This window comes from Amblyomma mixtum, chromosome 5 (genome assembly GCF_055824585.1).
Source record: "Amblyomma mixtum isolate Tamu chromosome 5, ASM5582458v1, whole genome shotgun sequence".
Taxonomy (NCBI): Eukaryota; Metazoa; Arthropoda; class Arachnida; order Ixodida; family Ixodidae; genus Amblyomma; species Amblyomma mixtum.
The window spans coordinates 14,550,089-14,572,763 of record NC_143016.1 but is presented as its reverse complement, the minus strand read 5'-3'; the positions used below and the strand labels follow the sequence as shown (position 1 = coordinate 14,572,763).

The 22,675-nt window shown below is 48.6% G+C and overlaps 1 protein-coding gene across 5 annotated transcripts in view; it reads left to right on the top strand.

Moving 5' to 3' along the window:
- Nucleotides 1–22,675, top strand: part of krz (beta-arrestin protein kurtz) — a 42,095-nt gene that overhangs the window by 11,760 nt on the left and 7,660 nt on the right. For 2 of the 5 annotated variants that reach the window (XM_089543413.1, XM_089543411.1), the window contains exons 2-6: nucleotides 17,994–18,101; nucleotides 18,165–18,256; nucleotides 18,852–19,224; nucleotides 19,786–20,006; nucleotides 21,763–21,835. In XM_089543413.1, the coding sequence (XP_089399539.1) occupies nucleotides 18,016–18,101; nucleotides 18,165–18,256; nucleotides 18,852–19,224; nucleotides 19,786–20,006; nucleotides 21,763–21,835 (845 nt within the window). In that variant the 5' untranslated portion in view covers nucleotides 17,994–18,015. Of the gene's footprint in view, nucleotides 1–16,037; nucleotides 16,062–17,993; nucleotides 18,102–18,146; nucleotides 18,257–18,851; nucleotides 19,225–19,785; nucleotides 20,007–21,762; nucleotides 21,836–22,675 lie in introns of those variants that run through there. The other 3 variants (XM_089543412.1, XM_089543410.1, XM_089543409.1) reach the window with 2 other exon arrangements.

Here is a 22,675-nt window from a genome sequence, read left to right as displayed (position 1 = left end):
ATTTCGGAACGGTTCATCGAAATCGAGCGGCTGCGCCGTATTCGTGCAGGCAGGTATGCAGGTTGGTATACATGCAGGTTGGTTGCGTTCCCTTGTGGCTGCTGCTTCACCCGGTTGTATATACGTATATATATAGTGTGGACACTGGAGTACAATGTTAGACCTTTGTTGCACAAGGAATTCTGTACGCGGACTCGCTACGTCGCGATTTCGTTCCAAAATTTGCTACAAAAGGAGGACCCACAATCCGCGACTCTATTATAGGACTTCCTGACGTCGGTATACCATTTACTCCTGGCTCAAAACGGGTGCGCATAGCGCCTTGCAATGTTTCCGACCGCAACTGTCTGAGCCCGGTGGGCGCGTGGTGCACGGGGCCGAGGAAAGATATCTGGGAAGACAAATGGGTCGCTCGCCGAGGTCCGCCGCATGGTCGGAGGCCTCCGGTTTATCTGGCGTGTGATGAGCAACCCTCCCTTCTCGCGGCGCGCGAGGTGTGCCCCCCCCCCCCCCCTCCTCCTCCCCATCGTCCCGCTTCCTCGGGAGTGCATCGATCCAAGAGGGAGCGCGGTGTTATTATCTTCGGGTCCCGCCGGGAGGCGCGAAAGAAGAAACGGCTGGACGGTGCTCTCTCCCGTTGGGGATCACGTTCGACTCTCCCCCGCCCCCATTCCACCCCGTATTCCCGCTAGCGGCGCGGGAACTAGGGAAAAGGACGGAATGGACGAAAAGCGGGGCAGCGCCGCCGGCGAGGCGTCGATCGACAACGAATCGAGCTGAGCGCAGTATATAGCGTGTGACAGTTCAGGGTGTCTGGTCGTGGAGAATTGGGGGCCCAGAAGAATTCCCTCTGCGGTGTCTTGCTTTTGGAGAAAGGATTTTTTCCGTCTCTTTTCTTCTTTCGATTTCGCGCTGTCTATCGCCGTTATGGAATACGGTGGATAAAAACGTGCGAAATGTATCTTGCCGCCAGGCAGCGCATAGGGGCATAACTTTTTCGAATAAAATTCGCTTATGTGTAAGCGGCGTCCATCGTTTTGTTTGATTCTGAGGCGAAAAGTGCGGGAGCTTTGCTCTTCAGAAATGACAGGCTGCGGATATGTCCTGTCCATCTTTTCGTTCACAATGCTGTGCAAACAGTGCGTGTCGAATGCGTGGAATTGTATAGCTTAAAATCTCCACCGGATGCGTTTGCCAAAGCAGCAGCAGCGAGTGAGGATAAGGCTTTTTATTGCCGTCGAAGCATGGAGCCCTTGTTCTGTGGTCGCGTCAGCCGTTTCGCAGTTTGTGTGGAGCTTTGCCACTTGTTTTGTACAGTGGTCATGGCGCTCGACTACTGAGCCGAAAGACGCGGGTTCGATCCCGGTCGCGGCGGCCGAATTGCGATGGAGGCGAAATGCTAGAGGCCCGTGTACTGTGCGATGTCAGTGCACGTTAAAGAACCCCAGGTGGTCGAAATTTCCGGAGCCCTTCACTACGGCGTCGGGACGTTAAACCCCAATAAGATAAGCTAAACTAAACCTGTATTGTAATCAGGCTGTGTCACCGCCAAGGGCAGTTTTAACGCAGCAAAACGGTGACTGAGCGAAAAATGACAGATCTCTCGCGCTTCCCGTTGTCAACGAGCTAGTGCACCTCCTTCGGTTTTTTACACTGGGGTGGATGGTAAAGGATGGATTGACCTGCGCGGTCCCATTGTTGCCACCATATATAGCCGAAGCGGCTATGGCGCGTAGTGTCGCTGTTCTTCAGGCGTGATGCCTCACGTTACGCTTTCTTTTTCTTTGAGCAAAAGTTCGCAAGCGCGCATTGCTTTGTCTACTTCTTTTTTCCTTTCTTTCTTTTTCTGCTTTTGCTGCGTGGCCTAGCACGCTTTACAAGTAAACGGGAAGCAACGCCATGAAATGGAAAGCAAGAATGAAAGAATGGAAATTGAAGTGCAGGTTTAGACCGTGTTCCACAGAAACATGAACAGAAATTATTCACAAATGCCCTTCGCTGTAGGGGATGAACGGAGATCAAATCTATATAATACTACAGCGACCCTCAAAGTCGGAGAAAAGTCAGGCAGTGGAAAAGGGGGGTTATCGCTCCGTGGAAACTGAAGCCAACGTGTGCTGACATTTTTGGCGGGCAAAGATCAGCCACTGTTGTTTGGGGCAAAGCTGCTGCTTCTGTCCTTATTTTCTTTTCAATCGGAGAACCGCCGATGCGTTCATCTGATCGGAAGACGCCATACGCAAAACAATGAAAAAAAAAAAAACAAAAGTCCAAACAGTCGGCAAAACAAGCAGCGTGTCACATATCCGAACATACATATACTACAGATGATGCGATGCGCCGTGGGATGAAGTTATCGGTGGCGAGTCGTGACACTAACAGAAGAGAAAGGCGAACCGACGACAGCAGCGCATTTACCGTCGCGCTACTTTTTTTGTTTTTTGTCGCCGCGTGTGGTGACAGCAGCCTGCCGGTGGGATGCATGTGCGGCCGCGCGTGAATGATTGTTTCGCCGTGTGGCTTTTGCATTTCAGATGCGCGGGTGTGCGTGGCAGACCGACGGCAGTGTGACGCGGGCCCTCGTCGTCGCGTGTACGCAGAGCCACGCAGGCGGCACTAATTCCGTTGGAGATGCATGCGATCGCCGCTGCTAATATTAGCAACATGCACGCATATAAATTCCTCATTGAACCCCCCCCCCCCCCCCCCTGCCTTGTGGGGCCGTCAAGGCAGGAAGAGGTCGGGTCACCTCTTTTCGCTAGTGTAATGGCTGCATAGTAAGAAATGCACTAGATCCGTTTTTTTTTAAATGCGAAAGCATTACTAGGCTGTGTTGTGTCCGCAAAACGTGTACGCAAAATGTGTCGCCGGAGGCGACGTCACCAGTCATGATCTGAAGAGTGGTGAGGATATCGAGTGTCATTAGTCATCGGCCATTAAGATTAGTAATTAATCAATTACCCTAATTAATGGTCATACTTATTCATGCTAATTAACTAATATAATCAATTGTTTTAATGAATAAGGCTAATTAGTGAGACCGTGCGACTTCTAAAGCGTGACGTCAACTATACGTCTGATGACGTCACGCACACAGCCAATCAGCGTACAGCAACAAAATCAGCGTACAGCAACAAAACAAGTGCACATCGTCGAGTAGGTAGCATCGGAGACTGCATTCCCACGGCGTACGTGAGCTCCAGCCCCTGCCGGTGTTTCATTATCCCTTTTTCCTCTTAATCCGCGGCTCGTGATGCGCGGCACACCCCGTACGCATTGCGGATTAAACATGCACCACGTTCTGCGGCCGCCGGCGGTGAGGCGGGGCCGCAGCTGCTAATGTGCCGGCCCCGCGCGGTCCCCCCTCCAGCATCCGTGGCATTTGCTCGGCCCAGGAGGAGCAGGCTGTCTCGCAGATAGACAAGGAGTAAACACGACGTCCCGGCCCGCACGTCCGTCGGCAAAGAACATCGATAATTCGATATCGGCTACGGCCAGACAAGGCACCGGCACGAGGCGTTGCGAAAGGAGGCCCGTGTTTAGGGCCCCTCTTTATTGCCCCCGCAGCGGGTCTTTATGTCTGCGAATACACTGCAGTCTGCGCACTTGAGACGAAGAAACGCGGACGCGAAACGCGCAAGGAAGACTGGAAGAAGTGATGCGCAGTTTTCGCCGCCGGCCTAACGGCAGAGGACACGTAGTTCCACGGACAGTCCCTGTCCGAGGGCGGTTGTTTATGTGATCCCGCGCCAGACAAGTGCGATGGCTTTTGTTTCCCTTTATTTTTGGAATCCGCCCGCGAGACCTTCAGGCGGTCACAATCTTGCGGCACCGGGCCGCGAGGAGACGCGAACAGAGCTCGTATCGTTCAAGGAGCAGTAGAACAAAAATGATGCAACACGCTTCGCGTTGATGGAACACGGTTTTCGATCTTGGCGACGTTGCTTCGCCAAATTAGGTTCTTTCAAGTAAGGTATCAACGATATATGTACTCCGCCGGTGCGACGAGAGTGAGAGAGACTCTTTAATGAAATACAGAAATTTAGCCGGCGTTTCAATATCGCTGGCATGCTACTCTGCGTAGGGAAGGGAATTTGGGAGAAAAAGACAGAAGGGGAGCAGCGTGGAAGAGGTAAAAGAAAAAAAAAACGAAGATAAAATGCGGCCATGAAATGGGTACTAAGGATGCAATGGCGAGTATTGATGTAACCTATGGAATGATGGAGTGCATAGTCCGACAAATGGGCTGACGAAGTTCACTGCATGGAGAATGCATGAAGGTAACGTGCAAGTGAATTTAGAGCTTATCGAGATGTCCAATGTCTTTTAAATATGTAAAAAGAAAGTTCATAGCAAGTCTCGGTTGCCTGAAGCAGGCTAAGGGACCTAAAACTTTGTCCATTGTTAGGGGCACTGGGCAGAGCTTCTGCATACAATGTTCATAGTACGCACGCTCGTTAGCATGGAAAGGGCTTAAGCTTCCTTCCTAAACTGTTTACCTGCGCCACCACCTGATAATCATGATTTTTTTTCCCCTCATGTCGGAGCGTACGTGAACAACCTGAACGCGCTCTTTTCAGCTGATTGCACACCCCGACCGTTCCCTTCCCTTCACGTATTTCGTTTCGGCGATGCATTAAAGGGCACATCTGTTTGCGGAACTACATTCTTGACGAATTGGCGATAACTGTGGTAATTTATTTAATCCCATACATTCTGAAACCTAAGTTGACAACCTCGAAAGGTGTTCGCGGTGAGCATGGTCTGGCCACTCACCTATAGCTCCTCTAACAGGTTCTTCCAGAGACGCATCAATCACCAGCCATGCATAGATACTTGTGCGGCTGAGCGAAGGGTTTCATTAGGGCTTTCAGCACAGCCTTCAATGGATCTAAAATAAAGATACCAGAGCGGAATATCAGAACTGCGGGTGCGATGAGACAACTGAGCACCTACTTCGTGACTGCACTCGGCTTGAGCGTGTCCTCCTGGCTGCTACGTTCCACCGCTTAGATCCTCGTCCCCTTTTGGGTCCTTGGTCTAAACCTCAATCTCAAAGAACAGCTGGGAAGACGCTTTTGAAGTTCTTGAAGGACTCAGGGTTGAGTTCAAGGTTGTAAACTTTCAGTGCATGCCTTGTGTACCCTGTTAGTAATGGCCTACGAAAACGTGAAAAAGTGATCTCCTTTTCCTCTCCTTCCCACGTGTGCATACTGGGCATCGCTCAGTTAACCTCCCTGCCTTTCCGTTCATCTTCCTCTCTCTCGTGCGCATGCTGAGCCCTGTACGCCCAAGATAACACTACCCTCGTTTACATGAACCCGACAGCGGTGGGTCAAGTCAGGGGATCGAGTTGAGCAAGGTCAGCCCAACTCGACGACTGCGGTTCAACTGCAGCGACACCAAGCGTCGAGCAGCGCAGCTGGTGAGGGCTGTGGCAGCCTCCTAAGATTGTGGCACGGCACCGCTGTCTGTAAACACCGCTACCACCGTGACCGCTACTGAACTGTGCCGCAGGCCTGCCGTTGCAGTCCCGAAACGCGAAGTATAGGCGCTACCTTCGACAAACTCCAGATTCTCTCAGTATCACCACCTGAAAGGTCTACATCCCCGTTGCATGACACCAGTTCTACATTTTTACGCATTAAATATCAAAAAAGTTTTTAGGGAGGCGGGGGGGGGGGGGGGGGGGGGTTTAAACGCGCTTGCAAATATAGCTGCTTTTCGATGGACAGGTCTCACTCTCTCTCTCTCTCTAGCTGCCGCGAACTTCTCTATAAATCTCCCACTTGAAAACTCCCGGCGCAGCCCATCTAAAATGTTCGAAACCACAGTGATATATACTCGGACTGGGACTCGATAGGGCGAGCACAATGCGCCCTTGTCGTCCCTCTGCTTCCTTCGTATACTTTACTTTGTCTGCATGTTTCGCTTCCAACACGAGCAAAATACAAAATTGCCCAACTACACATTCTTTCAAATACGCACACTCTTGCGTGCGGGACCGTATATAAAAGTACCAGCCACTATAAGCATATACGATTCGCTTTTGACAGGCGGCCGGTCATAAATTATATCATGTCTTCTACAAACACGTGGGCATTGCTAATTCGAACTCCACCGGGATAAGTCTATGAGCACACTGGATCAAGAATGCTTAGCTGGGAGAGTTGGCCTGAATGCGCTGCACGAAGGGCGCACAGTAACAGTGACACTAAGCGCAGCGTGCACATCATTCATCAAATCCGTAACATTGCGAATCAGTCTGGCTACAGGGCGGACTTCTCCAGCGGCGAAAACAAAATGAGAGCGAGAACGAACACGGCCAGGGCGAGGTTGTCAGCTGCAGGCGGTCCTAGAAGAATACCATAGTATCCCAGATAGACGCTACCAAGTTTTGAAAAACGACGTAGTGTCCAAGGCGGTGGCACCAAATCAGTGCTGTTGGGGATCGTACACTCTAAACACGATTACGCCTATATGGGAGTGAGTTGTCGTCTAAGAGCACACTGCTCTTTTTCATAAAAGGGAGCGGGCTCGAGGACAGCTCACTCCGTTTTAACTCATTTCTGTTTAGAGTGTATGGCCCAGTCTGCAGTATTTTTTTCCGTTCTACAAAATTAGTTACTTGCTGAAGACTAATTACCTAACGCTGGCTTCGGGAAAGAAGGGTCAATTCGGAAGTTGTACATCGTGTTGAAAAACAGCAGAATGGAATTTTACAGCAAGCTACCATTGACGTAATTTTTTTTTTTACAGGCCTAAAAAAGGAAGCCCACCACCGGGTAAGCATCTGCTGGCGCATATCTTGCGGCCAGTGAAAATGCAAAGCTACATCGTGAACAGCGCTCTGAAGACGAGCGGATTTTGTTCGCGCTGAAGTACGTGGTACTTTTTCACTTGACACTTTTTTGTATTTCGTGGGCTTTCTTCTTCGGCTAATAAAAAGATCCACGCAAGAGGAACCTTGTTGTAAACCTTTCAAACTGCTGTTTTTCCGCACGATCTACGACTTGCGAATTGACTTCTTCCCAAGGCCAATGTTTATAAAGATGGCTGATTAGTCTTTACACATTAACTAACCTTTCTTGGCAGAAAAAAAGCTGCAGACTTTTACGCCAAACGACTCTAAGGGATACCCAGTTGGTATCACACGCCTAGAACATGCCCATCTTTTTTTTAAACACCAACGGTCACTTTTAGCTGGGACACCCGGTATGTCTGCAAAGTAGAAACTATAGCCAATCACTCCGTCCTAGCGCCCCCTACTGCTGGATCCGTGTGCCTCGACTCTGGGTGGTGGTGGCCTCGGACGGCTTTCGTCGATTGTGTGGAGCAAGGGTTCTGTGGCTCCTCCTCCTCCTCCTCCCGCTCCGCTTTGCCCTTCGCAATCGCCGACATCCGTCCAAACAGCGCAAGGATGGGCGCGCGTTATTTTCGATACGTTGTCGTTTCCGTGTTGCGCGCCTGGCCCTCATCTGGGCCGCAGCGTCAACAGAACAGGAAGCCGCTCCATCGCCAGCTCCAAAACAGACTCGATTCGGGGCCCGCTGTGACACGAAACAGGCGCGGCGGAGCCGTAGGTAGTAACGCGATGGGGAATGCGGCCGTTCTCCCCGCTCGCCTCCGCTGCCCATCTCGGAAAACATCTGTCGGAGCTGCCTCGTACACTCGCCCAGAAACCTTGTCGACAAACTGATAACGGCGGCTGGGAACATATATACACACCTCGGCTTTCCCATAAACCGGGCGCCTATATAGCACACATCCAAGTCCGCCTTTGGCTGGATTTCGGATCGTTAAAGGGACTGAAAGCAGTAAGCGATGGAACGAGGCGAGAGAACAGACATGCGAGACCTCTGCGTCGGGAGAGGGAGATATCGGAACGCCTCTCTGGACTGTTGCAAACCGGTTCCGCTGCTAACGCGAGGTGCACACGACAGTCCAGCGAGCAGTATGGAGACGCCCAGGGAGCCCTTATTGCAAGGAATTACGCCTTGCTGACACACAGCTGTCTGTATCGTTTTGGAGATGGTGCTGGCTACAAGTCGGTAGTTTTCTTGCCCTTGCCTTCAAATCCAGGTCCAAAGAGCCATCTCACCTGGTGCAGTAAAGTTGACCTTGGGCGCGCTGCAAGGTCAGCATGCCAAGTGGCAATCACCCAGACTTTTCGAAACAGGCGGGATACCGCCAGACGCCGCAAAATGAACGACCTGACCGTGGGCCGCTCGTTTTCAGTCAGACCATGAGAGGAGGCATAAGACCGTTGTACTAAACACCTTGCAACGCCAGCGTTTGTTTAGTCCTCTGGGCTAACAACGCAGCAACGGTGCAGCGGCAATGGCTGTCAAACGACTCGCGGCCAAACTAACACAGTTCAGAAACGCAGGATTGTGGATTAACGACAGCTGTTTCTTATCGGTCGCTTGGTTTGGTGACGCGTGCTCGGAACTGTTCAATGATGGAGAATTATTAATGCGAGAGCATTATATGGCTCTGTCACGTCCGCAAAAAGTGCCCGCAATTTTGCCAGCACAAAATTGCGTTCGCACAATAGTTAGCTAAACGCGAAAAATGCGAATACACTTCGACGTCAAAATAGCGAGGGACGTCGATATAGTACATCGATGTCAGAACAGCCACGGACGTCGATATAGTCTGTGGACGTTTTGCTTTCGCATTGCTCCAGTGCGGGTCGCCGCAGTGATCTCAAAGTTTATTTCTGTCTTTGGAAAGAAGCCCATTACAACTAAAGGGCCCGTATAGGTGCCATTTCGGATACGTATTGTCAACGCGGCAGGTGCATTTCCATGCAAAACTGAGACCTATATATGAGGCGTGCACGCCGTGGTGGAGGAGTGTGGGTTATTTAGATAAAGACGGTTTCTTTACGTTGCACCGAAACCTGAGAGCATGCAGGGCGTCTTTGTACTGCGCCCCTACAAAAATACGGCCGCCGCGGTCGGGATCCAACCCGCGAACTTTCGCTCGGCAGCCGAATGCCGCACTTCCACTCTGAGTCAGTGCGGCAGATTATCTAGCACATTTTCCGGCACTGCAGAGCCCCACAGATTCGGCTAGAAATCGCCTGCATCTTACACTGGCACTGCTATTATTTTTTCCAACTTAGTCGCGTCCTCTCCTCCGTATTACGCGCCCAGTGACCAACCCACAAAGCAGGTGAGATGAAGACAACCCCGAGACTGCGCAGACAAGACTGCGCCAGCACAGGCCGCTGCCTTGCCGTTCTCTGATCGGTTTATCGCGAAGTGCACTCGAAACAGAAAGGAGTAAAACGGGAGTAAGCTGTAAGCGCACTCTCTTCTACAAAAGGGAGTGCGCTATAGAACAGCTTCACTTTTTTTTTTTTTTTATCCAGACCTATCTAAGAACTCTCTTGATAGTTTCCCACCAACGACGGAGGAGCCTTGTCTCGTTAAAGCTTCCACGGGCATTCTAAAATCTCACCGAGTACGTATACACGGTAACGATGCGCGCAACGCTTGTTCACCACGAGCTCACGACGGACAGGGGTTCGACAAGCTACGCCCCACGAGCAGTAACTTTTCAATTTCTTGGGGGAGGGGGGTGATTTTGAACGACGTTACATTCAAATCACAGTTTGCAAACTATTCTCTGTCAACGGTACATCGTGCACTTTCCGATACTGTCCCGCTCAGCGGCGAAACACTAAACGCCGTAGAACAGGGGGCAAAAGGGTACTTGACTGGGCTAGTCCGTACATTTCGCAGGTAAAGGTACAGCGCAAAATAGACAGGACCAAAGAAGCGGACGGACACAGGCGCTGACTTACGACTGATGATTTTATTGCTATGATGGCGCAATAAATAAGAGAACCTAAGCACAATCAACACGTGGCATTGCATCGCTGATTGAGTACGTTAACAAAGCAGGAAGAAAGAAGGAAGGATGTAAAACCAGTCACTTAGCCGCTGAGATAATCCATTTATTTTTGAGTGAGCGCAAGAGATGGCTTGATCACGCACTTTTCTTGCTCTAGACTAATCAGGAACGCTTCAACTATTTCGCGCGTGCGCTGGTCTCTATGCTTGTACAAAATGGTTGTCGTATACTGAAAGCTGGGGTGCATTTGCACTCAAGCCAATGTAAAGCAAGATTGGTTTTGGGGGGGTGCCAAGGAGCGTTCATGTTGTCTTAAGCGGTCATTCACGATAATTCCCTTAAGCCGTCATTCTTGCGCTCACTCAAAATGAAATTGATCATCTCAGCGGCTAAGCGACTGGTTTTACCTCCTTCCTTCTTTATTCCTGTTTTGTTGACGTACTCAATCAGCGATGCAGTGCCACATGTTGATTGTGCTTAGGTTCTATTTGTTGCGCCATCATAGCAATAAAATCATCAGTCGTAAGTCAGCGCCTGTGTTTGTCCGCTTCTTTAGTCCTGTCTATTTTGCGCTGAGCCTTTTCCTGCAAACAGGGGCCGCCGCTGTTCTTCCTCCTCACACACCTTGTATATACAAGAGTGCGGACCTCGCACCATCAAACGTCTGGCTTCTTCCCAGGACGAACGAACATCCGAAGGGTACGTGCTTCGCGACCGACGACGAAGCGGCCACCGACGCAGTGCGCTCTTGGCATCGCCAGCTGCCGCGGTCCACCGTTCGTCGACGAAGGCACGCGTGTATTGAACGGCGCTTATATCGCCGCTGGAATCGACTGTATCGAATTCTGCTGGGAGAGACCGCATTCAAACTTTTATTGTGTCTGGAACACCTTTCAATTCCGCCTCTCGTTAAAGACAACAAAAAAAAAGACATCCGTAAGGCGAAACCTGTACATCCCTTGTATACGTTTAGCGTGTGAACAACGAAAAATGAAGCGCGCCATTGTAAGGCGGGACCTCTAAAGAGCCGAAGAAAAGTATGCACGCGCAGGCACGTACCGTGCGTGGAAATATCTCAAGAAAAGGACTACGGCTTGGACAGCAGAACAGAGATCACTGCAGCGACTGCATTGGAGAGATGCGAAAGCTTTAGCGCTTGCCGCGACGTCGGTGGCTCCTCGTCGACGCCTTTCTACACCTACTTACCCACTCCGTTAAAGGGCCACTGACCAGGGTCCGGACATTTTTGAAAAACAAGCCCACTGCATAGATGAGGCATCGAAGATAACCTCTGCAAAATACTAGAGCCATGCGCGCCCCGAAAAGCTGCGAAAATTCAAATCAAAGCCCGTTCGTTCTTTCCTTCCTTCAAAAACGGGCCCGGCCCACTACTCTGCACCCCGCTGACGTCAAGGGGGGCTACTTTCGCTAAAGGCACTCCATTGGTGCATCGTTCTGACTGACGGGAGAAGGTTGGGCGTAGCCTTGGCGTCGCGTCGTCTGCACAACGCTTTCCGCAGCGCCTTCTGTTCTGGCTCATGCCTACAAACCCGCATGAAGGAACAAAAAAAAAAAAAACTGCGGAGGGAGCGTGCGGCGACAGCCTTGAACCCTAGCCATAAAAAGTAAAAAAAACAGTAAAACTGAGGGAGTTGGCTCGCCGCCCCCCCGCCGTGATCCCGTCACGAGACGCTCTGCGTGCGCGCTCCCTTCTCAGTTTCTTTTCTTCTATGCGAGCCCCCCAAAACAAGGTTTTAATTAGTAGTGCAGCAGAGCCTTTCCCTCGCTCGCCCACTTTACCGCTCCGCACACATACCGCTTATCTTTCGTGCATCTTGCGTACGCCTTGACTCCAATGAATGACATATGCTTTGGAGCGGAGAAAAGACACAAACACACAGAACACAAACACGCATGGAGAAAAGCAAACGGGCGGTTGCCGGGTCCGCGCTTCGCCGTGTGTTTCGAACACAACGGACTTCCGCCCCTCCGCTCGTGAAACGGTGGGGAGGCCTAAAAGAAAATGAAAAGGTGGCTCGTTAACTGGGAATGACAAACAGATGTATGAAAGGATGCGCTCGCTAACAAGTCTAGGTGGTCGAGCCGATCGCGCCTCTCGATCGTTCAGTGTGCGGAGAAAATGCAAAAACCAAGAAAATAATTCTATTGAAGGCGGGGCCATGACGTCGCCCCGTGACGCACTCCACAGACACCACGCCTCCGGCTTACACCGGAGAAGGAAGGGGTGATTTTGCCTTGCCGAGCCTACTCGACGAGGAGCGGGAGAGAAGAATTTCGAGGAGGGAATGGAAGGAGAGGAGGCTCGCTCAAAGAGGTAGAGTGTCTGCTGCGCTGGGGTGGGCACGGGCCCTTTTTAACGAATACGGTGTTACGGTTAGCGATAGTTTAGTTAAATAACGTACGTTCGAGCCCTTGACGGTAATGTCAGGGAACTTTACAAATTTTGGAGATAGGAAAAAAATTGGCTTTGAGGAAAGGAAATGGCGCAGTAATTGTTTCACATCTCGGTGAACACCTGAACCGCGCCGTAAGATAGGTGCGAGGGAAAGAAGAGGTGCCGTAGTGGAAGGCCCCGGAATAATTTCAACCACCCGGGAATGTCTTTAACCGGCGCTGACATCCCGCACAGCGCACGGGCGCCTTTGCGTTTCGCCTCCATCGAAACGCGGCCGCTGCTCAAGGGTTCCAACCCGAGGACTCCGGCTCATTTTTCGCCGCGATGACAATAGTATTGAGGAAGCCCCCGCGCCCTCCTCTAGCTGTTGGTCTGTGTGCGCGCGTGCGTGGGTGCGTGCGTGCGCGTTTTTTTTAAATCTGAACAGAAGTTTTCAAGCCCAAGGCCTGCACGGCACGAGCGCACGTTTTGCAACGTTTCTGCTTTGAACGCAGATCTACGCCTGGCGTCGCCCTTTTCTGGAGGTTTCCCGCGGTCATCCATGCCCCACGGCGCTCATTGTCGTTCAGAATAATGCCGTTATCTTCGAGAGACGCGTCCTTTCGGTTCTTTTCGGCGCTGGAGGCCTGCAACGCTCTCGTTTAAACTTTACGTACTGTACATCGCCGCTGTCGCTCCAGCGTTAACTTCAAATTGTGCAACTATGTATGGACTGTTGCAACGCTAAACGCCGGTTAAACCGCTCGCTTATTCGGGCTGGAATCTGACGCAGAGATGGCATACTTTTTCAGTAAAAAGTTTGGCTGATGTACTTTCTGGATTTGATCAGAATTAATTATAATAGTCTGCACCGTTGGCGACCCATACCACTCAGCTTTCGCATAGCCACGGTGTCCGTGCGCATAGTGCACGCGTAGTGTTGCAGCAGTCAGTATTTCAAAAAAATGTGTCCTTGTTACGCTAGGCGACCGCAGACTGCTTCTTTCTCGGGCTATGTTGCGATTGCAGAGACCGTGTGAAGTACTGTAGGCTTTGCGAGACCGGTGAATTGACTTGTAAAAAGAGGAATGCTACGTCTAGGCCACGGTTCAGGCCCATGCCCTCAGGCGGCGTCGAGGTCGTGATTGAACGCGCTGTTCCACAGCTCGCGGAAGTGGCACATCCGCTTGCAAACTGCGCTTGGCGCGCGAGAGTGCGGACGATATCTCTTGACGTCACGGTGCCATGGCCAGGTTGCGCAAATCTCTTAAAAAAAAAAAAAAAATGAATTCAGGCCATTGGCAACGCATAAAGCGCAGCAGAGTTTGTAAAAAAAAAGAAAAATGAAATGTCAGAGGCGTGAAGACTGCAATTGACGGCCTTCAATCGCTTCGGCAGAGAACGTTCCGCCCGCTCTGACGCAGTTGGCGAGGTTTCGCAAGTGCGCGCACGCGTCGCGGCACTGCCGATTTCCGTCGCTTGGAGTTTCTAGGGGCGGACTTTAAGCTTTGTCGGTGCCGGCGCGCGCTACTCCTCGATCGCCATGACGGTCGATAAATGAATAGTGTTGTTCTGCTGTCCCTCCTCTTCCTTCATGCCTCGCAGCAGCTCTGGATTGAAGCACGCTGTGTCGCGTGATCTCGCGTCCTTGCCGCGCATCGCCGTGTAGCGTTCTGTAGCACGTGTTGTAATGGGTGCCTCGATGTTATATGGTAGCGGACTTTTTGTGGCGCGAGATCTCTGTGTGCGTGTGGTTGGCAGATCGACAGAAAATCTAGCATTCGCTTTTTGTTGAGCTGGCATGGTTAGCTATTAATTCCTAACTTGTTAATTTTCGTCGAATTCATTGTGCCAATTTCATCTGTCTAACAGCTGTCGCTCTTCTGCACCGATCCTCTGATCTGCGAGAAATGTGCCCTTGCATGTTTTCACTCTGAAAATTGACAACTCCTCGGCCATCTTTTAAACTCCAGAGCGTATCAGATCTCTGCACTCACATCATTTACTGCGGTCTGGAGAGCCTTACAGTGCCCTGCATGCAGTAACAGCAAATATCGGCAAATTTTTACGGGGGGGGGGGGGGGGGGGCAGATTTTTACTGGTAGCATTTCGTTCTCAAGCACCTTGCCTTGAAAAGAAAAGTACTTCTTTGGAAACTTCCGTTTTATTTTTATTTTTCGCTGACCTATACAGCCCTCTTCTCGGCTTGTCTATTGCCTTCTTTCACCAGAGATTATTTCCTCAATCGCATACTTTATTTCATGGTTACCTTTCCTTCATATTTTTATATGAAGCCTGTCCACTGCTGCGCCCTCTGGTGTCTCTGGCTTTACCAGCTCACATGCTTTGAACGCACTTTCGCTAAGCAAGATAAAATTTTGACTGGTGGGCACAGCCATATATTTAAAACCCAGAGTAATTTGTTTAAGAAAAATCATTTTCAGAGCCGCATGCTCCAGTTAACAACAAGGCTGTGGGAAACATAGCAACTTGCTTATATATTCTGGCACCATTCAGGCATTCATTCTTCTATACCATCAATTTTCTCACAAGTGAGATCACATCTTTAGTTGTTTGCGTGGTAATGCATTCGGCACTTGCATAGTTCAGAATTGGAGAAACTTTTCTCACCTGCAAGACTGGTACGTGGAAAAGAAGGTCCAAAAAGGCAATCGTAAAAAAAAATGACCAAACACCACTGGTGTTGGCATGTGTTCTTTTGCCGACTAAACTTACTCTTCCATGGCTGATCTTGCAGGCAGTGATGGTACTTCATTTCTACTGTATAAACCAGGCAAATGCTGAATGCTAAAGCCAGGTATGGTGCTTGATGAAGAACTAAAATGTAATCTCTGGGCAAAATCTGAAACTAAACCGAACAGCATTGTGGGTGTGGCACATACCATCATTATGCTATATATGGTACAGAGGCAAACTTCCCTCTTAGCAAGCCAAGATGCTGTGGCTACTACTATTAAATGGTCTAGAAAATTGCCTGTTTGCCCAGATGGTTTAGACATGCCACTAAATGCAGTGATTTGGACCACCAGACCAAATGTTGTGAGCGTGTTGTAATTTAGAGGGAGAAAAAAAGAAATGCAGGGAGGTTAACCAGAAAATGCCCAATTAGCTACTGTACAATGGCTACCCTGCACGTGGGGCAAGGGATGAAGGAGCAAAAGATAAGGGGAAGGAAAGTATTAGAGTTCAGTTCATTGTGTGAATGGAACATATGCCTGCACTGTAGTAACCAAGAGGTGACGTTGTTGTTATAATGGTGGGGGGTTGGGTGGGTGAATGATCATGGACCAACAGCCTGCCTGTTTGGAGTGGTGCAAGTGTGATTCAGTTTAGTGTGCATTCATGGAGAGAGGAGAAATTTTGACGAAGAGTGCAGCCTCTGTTTTTTGGGAGTTAAGGATGAGACTTTGTGCTGCCAGCAACTTTGATCTGCCAGTCCTAAGGGAGCTGAGCTCATGCCTATGGGCAGAGGTAGTAGAAATGCTTGCAGATATGTTTATTTTGTACTAGCTTCTCATATTGCTGAGTATAAAACTTGAAGCCTTACAGCAGCATCAATATGTAAGTGCAGCAAAAGTGCCTAGACTTGGCAACAGTTTCATTTTAGCATAGTGGATAGAGTGAATGTTGTTGTCGTGAAGTGGCAGCACGGAAAAGTGCTGAGATTCTTAGACATATGCTAATACATAAGTTTTTGGTTATTTGACAGTTGCATGCATCAAATGGAGAATGGTTAATATTTTTTTTTTTTTTGTAGGAAAGCGAGAATGTGGGCTATGAGGTATGTAGTAGTGTAAGGTTTCAAATAGACCGATTTCACTGAAAGTTTCACAATGCCACTGCTGCCGTGGAGGATGCCAATGGTTGTGGCCCTTGGCTTAGCTACATTTCGCTCGTATGGTTGGAGGAGAATGTTTTGGAGACAGAGGTGTGGCGGTGCCCGAAGCTATGCTCCAAAGTTGTATGATTTGTTTCGAGACCACAGTCACATTATGTACAAGTGAGCATACATTTCTAAAGGAACTTAAAAATTTCACCTACAGGATTTTGGAAGACTATCTTCTTCTTTGTCCGTAATCTTTTGTGTTGTAACTGCGCCAGGTTCCAACCTACTTAGCTGTCTACCCTTCAGGAGGGTTTAATTCTCATGTTCGAAAAGAGTATATCTCATTACAGAAAAGAAGCATATCCAAGATCTGTAATATTTATTTCCTTACTCTAGTCTTACAAAATGTGACCCACTTAGGGCATCACAAAAAGCACTGACTGGAGAAACCCTTGTTTATATATCACGATGTGGCTAGACTGCTTACCTGTCTCAAGGTTGCCTCAATCTTCAGAGCAATAGAGTAACGAGGAGCACAGGTGCCATGGCTGCCAATAAGCTGTACATATGTGTAGTGATGGCGGCGAAATTGGTATGTAAACTTTTACCATCTGGAGATCTTAAACCAAAACTTCAGTACATGGACGTCTCTGCAATTTGCCTTTATCGAAGTGCAGTCACCAGCCATGGCTGGGCTCAAATCATTGAATTAACACCCAGCAGTCATGCAGGCATTGCGGAATCACAGTGTAGAAGAGTGTTATGTGAAAATATTGGAAGATATCTATAACGATTGTACAGCTACCATAGTTCTCCATAAAGTAAGCAATAAAATTCCAATAAGGAAAGGTGTTCGGCAGGGAGACACGATCTTGCCTGTGCTATTCACTGCCTGTTTACAAAAGGTATTCCGGGCTCTGAAATGGGAACCGTTGGGGATAAGAGTTAATGGAGAATACCTAAGTAATCTGCGATTCGCTGATGACTTTGCCTTGCTAAGTCACTCAGGACATGAACTGCAAAGTATGATCAACGAATTAGACAGGCAGAGCAGAACGGTGGGGTTAAAAATTAACATACAGAAAACCAAAGTAATATTCAACAGTCTAGCAAGAGAACAGCAGTTCGCAATTGATGGCGTGGTTCTGGAAGTAGTAAGAGAATACGTCTATTTAGGACAGGTGGTAACAGCTGATCCAGATCATGAGAGGGAAATAACTAGAAGAATAAGAATGGTGTGGAGCGCATATGGCAGGTTCTCTCAGATCATGAATGGCAGTTTACCAATATCCCTGAAGAGAAAAATATACAACAGCTGTATCTTACCGGTACTCACCTATGGGGCAGAAACGTGGAGGCTAACAAAGAGGGTTCAGCTTAAGTTAAGAACAATGCAGCGAGCTATGGAAAGAAAAATGGTAGGTGTAATGTTAAGAGTTCGGAGGCGGGCAGAGTGGGTGAGAGAACAAACGCGGGTTAATTACATTTTAGTTGAAATCAAGAGGAAGAAATGGGCTTGGGCAGGGCATGTAATGCAAAGGCAAGATAACCGCTGGTCCTTAAGGGTAACGGAGTGGATTCCAAGAGAAGGCAAGCGTAGCAGGGAGCAGCACAAAGATGGGCGGATGAAATTAAGAAATTTGCAGGAATATGGTGGCTGCAACTTGCGAAGGACAGGGTTAATTGGAGAGACATGGGAGAGGCCTTTGCCCTGCAGTGGGCATAATCAGGATGATGATGATGAGGCAAATGGCACAGCCACTGAGCCACTGTGGAGGGCCATGATGGAGAGCTGTGTAGTGTGTTCTGTTTTCCTGAAAAAGTGAGCTGAAAATAATCTAGCTGCTTTGGTGGACCCACAAGGATTATGAAAAATGTGGTTCCCAGGTTTCTCGTGCTGGCCAGCAACATGAGCATGGAGGATGCATCAGTGTCTGCTACTGTATCAGAAGTAGCTATTGCTGAGGACACAATCAAGAGGCAAGGAGGTACAAGGTATGTGCATCATGCGAAAAAGAGTGTTCATTGAAGCAGCAATAGAGATTCTCCTTTTTGCAGGGTGTTCAAGAAGAGCTCGCCAAATGGCAAGATTACAATGTACTTGGGAAAACGAGACTTTGTGGATCACATCACGAGTGTTGATCCCATAGGTGAGTCTTCGAAGCATCTGTTCATACTGAGGTGCTAGGCGCACTTAGGACCACACTAAAAAACAGTTTTTTGTGCTTAAAACACGTCATTTCAGCATCTGTACAATGCCCGTATCGTAGCATGTTTTCTTCTTTTTTTCTTGTATACATGGTCTCGTGTATAAGCAAGCATGTCTTTCCTGGAGTTTTATGCCACAGTTGCAAACTTATAGTAGGATGGCACTGTTAGTGCCATCCTGGTGCACAGCTAAATTAGTTTGCCTTGTATCAGCCTACTATCTGCTCTTTGTAGTATTTGGGCTTTTTGGGCAAGAGCTGCATGCCATGATCATTTTCATTACATTAGTTGTGTCTACAGCAGCACAGAGGACTTCCTGAATGACCTTGAACTATCCCTGTCTGGTGTCAAGGCTTTGTGTGTGCTTGGCAAACATTTATTTAGGTGCCTTTAGTTGAACAGGAGATGTACTCTTGTCTGGGCCGCTTTTTCTTGTGTGAGCAGCACGGTCATTTTTAGTCAACTGTTTTGCGAAGCAGTACGCAGTGTGCTTTCCCATGTCCAAGAGCACTGACATGGTGCGGCCCTGCATTTCAGATGGGGTGGTTCTTATTGACCCGGAATACGTAAAGGAGCGGAAGGTGTTCGGGCACGTTTTGGCGGCTTTTCGTTATGGGCGTGAAGACCTCGATGTGCTGGGGCTGACATTTCGCAAGGACCTTTACTTGGCATCGGAGCAAATCTACCCACCTCCACAGGAGTCTGCGGGGCGACCGCTGACACGGCTGCAGGAGCGTCTGTTGCGCAAGCTAGGTCCCAATGCTTACCCCTTCTACTTCGAGCTTCCGCCCCACTGTCCTGCTTCAGTAACCCTTCAGCCCGCTCCAGGGGACACAGGCAAGCCCTGCGGAGTGGACTACGAGCTCAAGGGCTATGTTGCAGACAATCCTGACGACAAGCCACACAAGCGGTGAGTGGCGGGCATTGCTTCGCTGCTGTACAACTGAGCCTCAGCTAATGCCAGAGTTGTCGTGGGGCTAGCAAGCTGTTTGCCTCTGTAAGGTTTGAAAGGGATACACAATTACGGGGATTTGGAAGTTGCAGGTTTTAGTACTGACTGCAGTGGCTGCAGTTGGATTTAAGCACAAAGCACAGTTATTATTTGGCGGTTTGAGTATACATTAGTCAGTTACAAGGGTTTGTGAGGGCCATGGCCGCATAATATCCAGATTACTACACGTGCTGTGAGCTTGCTACCACATTTTATCTTATTGCTTTTATTAATTTCGTGCATGCAGTTGTTAACAGCAGTCAAGTGTGGAATTTATTTATGCATTGCCCTCTGGGCTATGTTTGGTATTACGTTCACCTGCTGCAAGCAATATTGTGGTTTAGTTGCTCTCAGACAGCTAAAATTGATAAGTTCCAGCAGATAGTTCGGTGTGTATTTATGTCGTTCAAGTAAGATGTTTGGCTGCATGGCTGCTCCTCAGCTGGGATGTCTGTTTCTTGCTGTTTGCTTTTGGAGCAGGAGCTCGGTACGCCTAGCCATCCGCAAGATTATGTATGCACCAAGCCGGCAGGGAGAACAGCCCAGCGTGGAGGTGAGCAAAGAGTTCGTCATGTCACCCAACAAGCTGCACCTGGAGGCATCCCTTGACAAGGAGCTCTACCATCACGGAGAGGACATTGCTGTCAATGTCCACATTGCAAACAACTCCAACCGCACCGTCAAGAAGGTCAAGGTCTCTGGTGCGTTGCTCATTGATTCTTTTGTGGCATTTACAGTGTTGCACTATGGGCCATCTCCTGCATCCTTGCTGAGGTAGCTTTAGCGCAACCAAGCTGTTTGTCATGAGGCATGTTGCCTGGAAAGCTCAGCACAGTGTGCATGACGTATTTGCTGTTGCAAATTCAGATTTGCTCTTTTGTGGAGGACGTCTTCAGGTGATGTCACTGATGTGTTTTCATCAAAGCCACGCACTTGACAAGCTAGCTTGCTGTCCAAATATTAGCGTGTCAAGGTATGAGTAGATGTTCACTCGTTACCGGACTCTAGTTTCCGAGAATTCAGCCGAATGCTGCATTTTTATGAATATATAATGCGAGTTTTTGAAGCGAAAAGCTTCACTAGGCTAGTCAACTCCACGCTTGCTTCGTGTGAGCCAGAGCCCAGATTTGCCACTTCTGCGGCCTGCCTTTCCTGCTGACCCCCCCTCCCGATACAAACAAAAATAAAAGAAGACATGGCAGAAATAAAATATCACAAATAAAAAAATAAATGAAAGACAAACAGTGGGCCAGGAAACTCTCATATTTAGGTGGACACCTGCTGAACCATGCTGTAAGAGAAGGAAAATGAAAAGAAAATTGGTTCTAAGGAAAGGAAAGGACACCTGTCTCTCTCATATCTCAGTGGATACTGGAAGTGCTTAAGGAAAATGAAATGAAATGAAAATTGCTTTTAAGGAAAGCAAATGCCTGTCTCTCATATCTTGGTGTATGCCCCCAAAAGGAATTCGCACCACAGCACATGTCTCTAAAGCAACCTTCTAAGACAGCACTGTATTCTCTACAGGCCTGTCTCCTCCTCTGCCACCATACAAACTTTGTATGCCTAAGACACTACATTTCAGAAAAGCCAGAAAGCTATACCCTATGTGTAACCGTAAGTATAACCTTAAGCTAAATCACGAGCATCGCCGCAGTTTTTCGCTTTGAGATATCCAGACTTAACCTTAGCTAAGCCGCAGCTAATTTTTTTCATCAAATCAACTTTCTTAGAATGCACCTCACATTATTTCGGAGCCAAGGTAAGAATCCACTGCAATTTTTTTTTCGCTGTGCTTCGAGATGTCTGCAGCGAGCTCAGCCACTAAGCTTGTGAGCTGTGAGGAGAATCCCACTTCATAACAGTCTTCCGTTCTCGAGGCCTCGGAAAACAGAGGCGAACAAACATGAAGCAGGGGTGGCAAGGAGCTGAAGTATTCCGATACAGCAGCCCAGCGGGCACTGCTGTGCGAAAGGCTGAGTAAATTAACACGCTTGGGAGGCTTTGCAATGTGTATTTTGTTGCGTGCGGTACAGCAGTGTTTCCTCTTGAATAAGGCTGACAACACAAAACATGACACAGCCTTGGTTGTGCGGAGCAGTTTGAGCTCGCGTAGTAATCATAGTTCATTTTTTCCATTTTTATGGAGGCTCAACCTCATCCTTCCCATAATATTCAGAACGCCTTGTATTCGTTTAAATATGATAAATGAATCACATTACCATAAATTAATCACATTACCATTCCTGACATCCACAACAAAAATGGAAAAATTTAATGTGGTGGCTATTGCAGGAAACTAGGGGCCTGCAAGACGAATGTTTTCGTCAGTGCATTTTCGCAGTGCAAACAAAGAACGCTGCTTGAGTCCTCAAGAGTCTTGCAAGTCATGGAAACAGCTTGATTAAAGCTTGGAGGCCAACAAGTGACTGTGAATTAATTATTTTTCTGCTGCAGTGCGCCAGTTCGCTGACATCTGCCTGTTTTCAACTGCACAGTACAAGTGCACAGTGGCTGAGATTGACTCTGAGTGAGTAACCCCTTTGTTTTGCATGAAGGTAACACTATCTTGTCCTGCTGAAGTCACCAACAGATCTTTCAGACAGTGGGGATTACTCAGATATCCAGAAGAGAAATTCCGTCGACAAAATAAAATGGCTGCTTTAGGTTCCAATTGCCATTTTCCTGCTCATTCCTATGCTCCCATGCGATCAAAAATCAGCCCTGTTCTTGGCGAGTCATGTCATCAATGTACAGGGACTGTCACAGCTTTCATGAACTCGGCATTTTATACATTGCTGACAAGTGCCGGGCTTCAGCAAAGTCTAGGTGTGAAAATGAACGCACCTCACCTGCTGCCATGCAGATGGCCTGAATGGGGAAGACAAAAATGGTGAAAAAATTAGAACATAGTATTGTCAGCTTGCCCAAGGCAGCTGCTGTGTCCACATTGGCTTTTGCAATTAGGTGTGGATGTTCATAGTTGAGGACTGGTCCTGAAACCTGCAGTATAGCTCTGTTTACAATTTGCAATTCATATAATAGAAGTGAAATGCTAATCGTTGTTGGTAATGCAGTGAAAATGAAAATGCTGAGACAGCAGAGCGTTGCGTTGTTTGCAGGGTCCTTGCTTCAAAGACCTCTGCCGTTTTTGTCCACTCAGTTTCAGTGTACTCTGTGCCTCCATGTGCATAGCCACTACCTTGTCACTTATTTAAAAGGAAGGGGCTTGGCTTCGAAGTGTTTCACAGGGCGTTACTAGTGTACTGTTTATGGAGTTCAAGCTTGCACAGTAGTGAATGTAGTGAGGCAGTGATAGAGGCAAGGATTCATGCACTACCAATGCAGTCATTATGTGCTGACCAGTGTG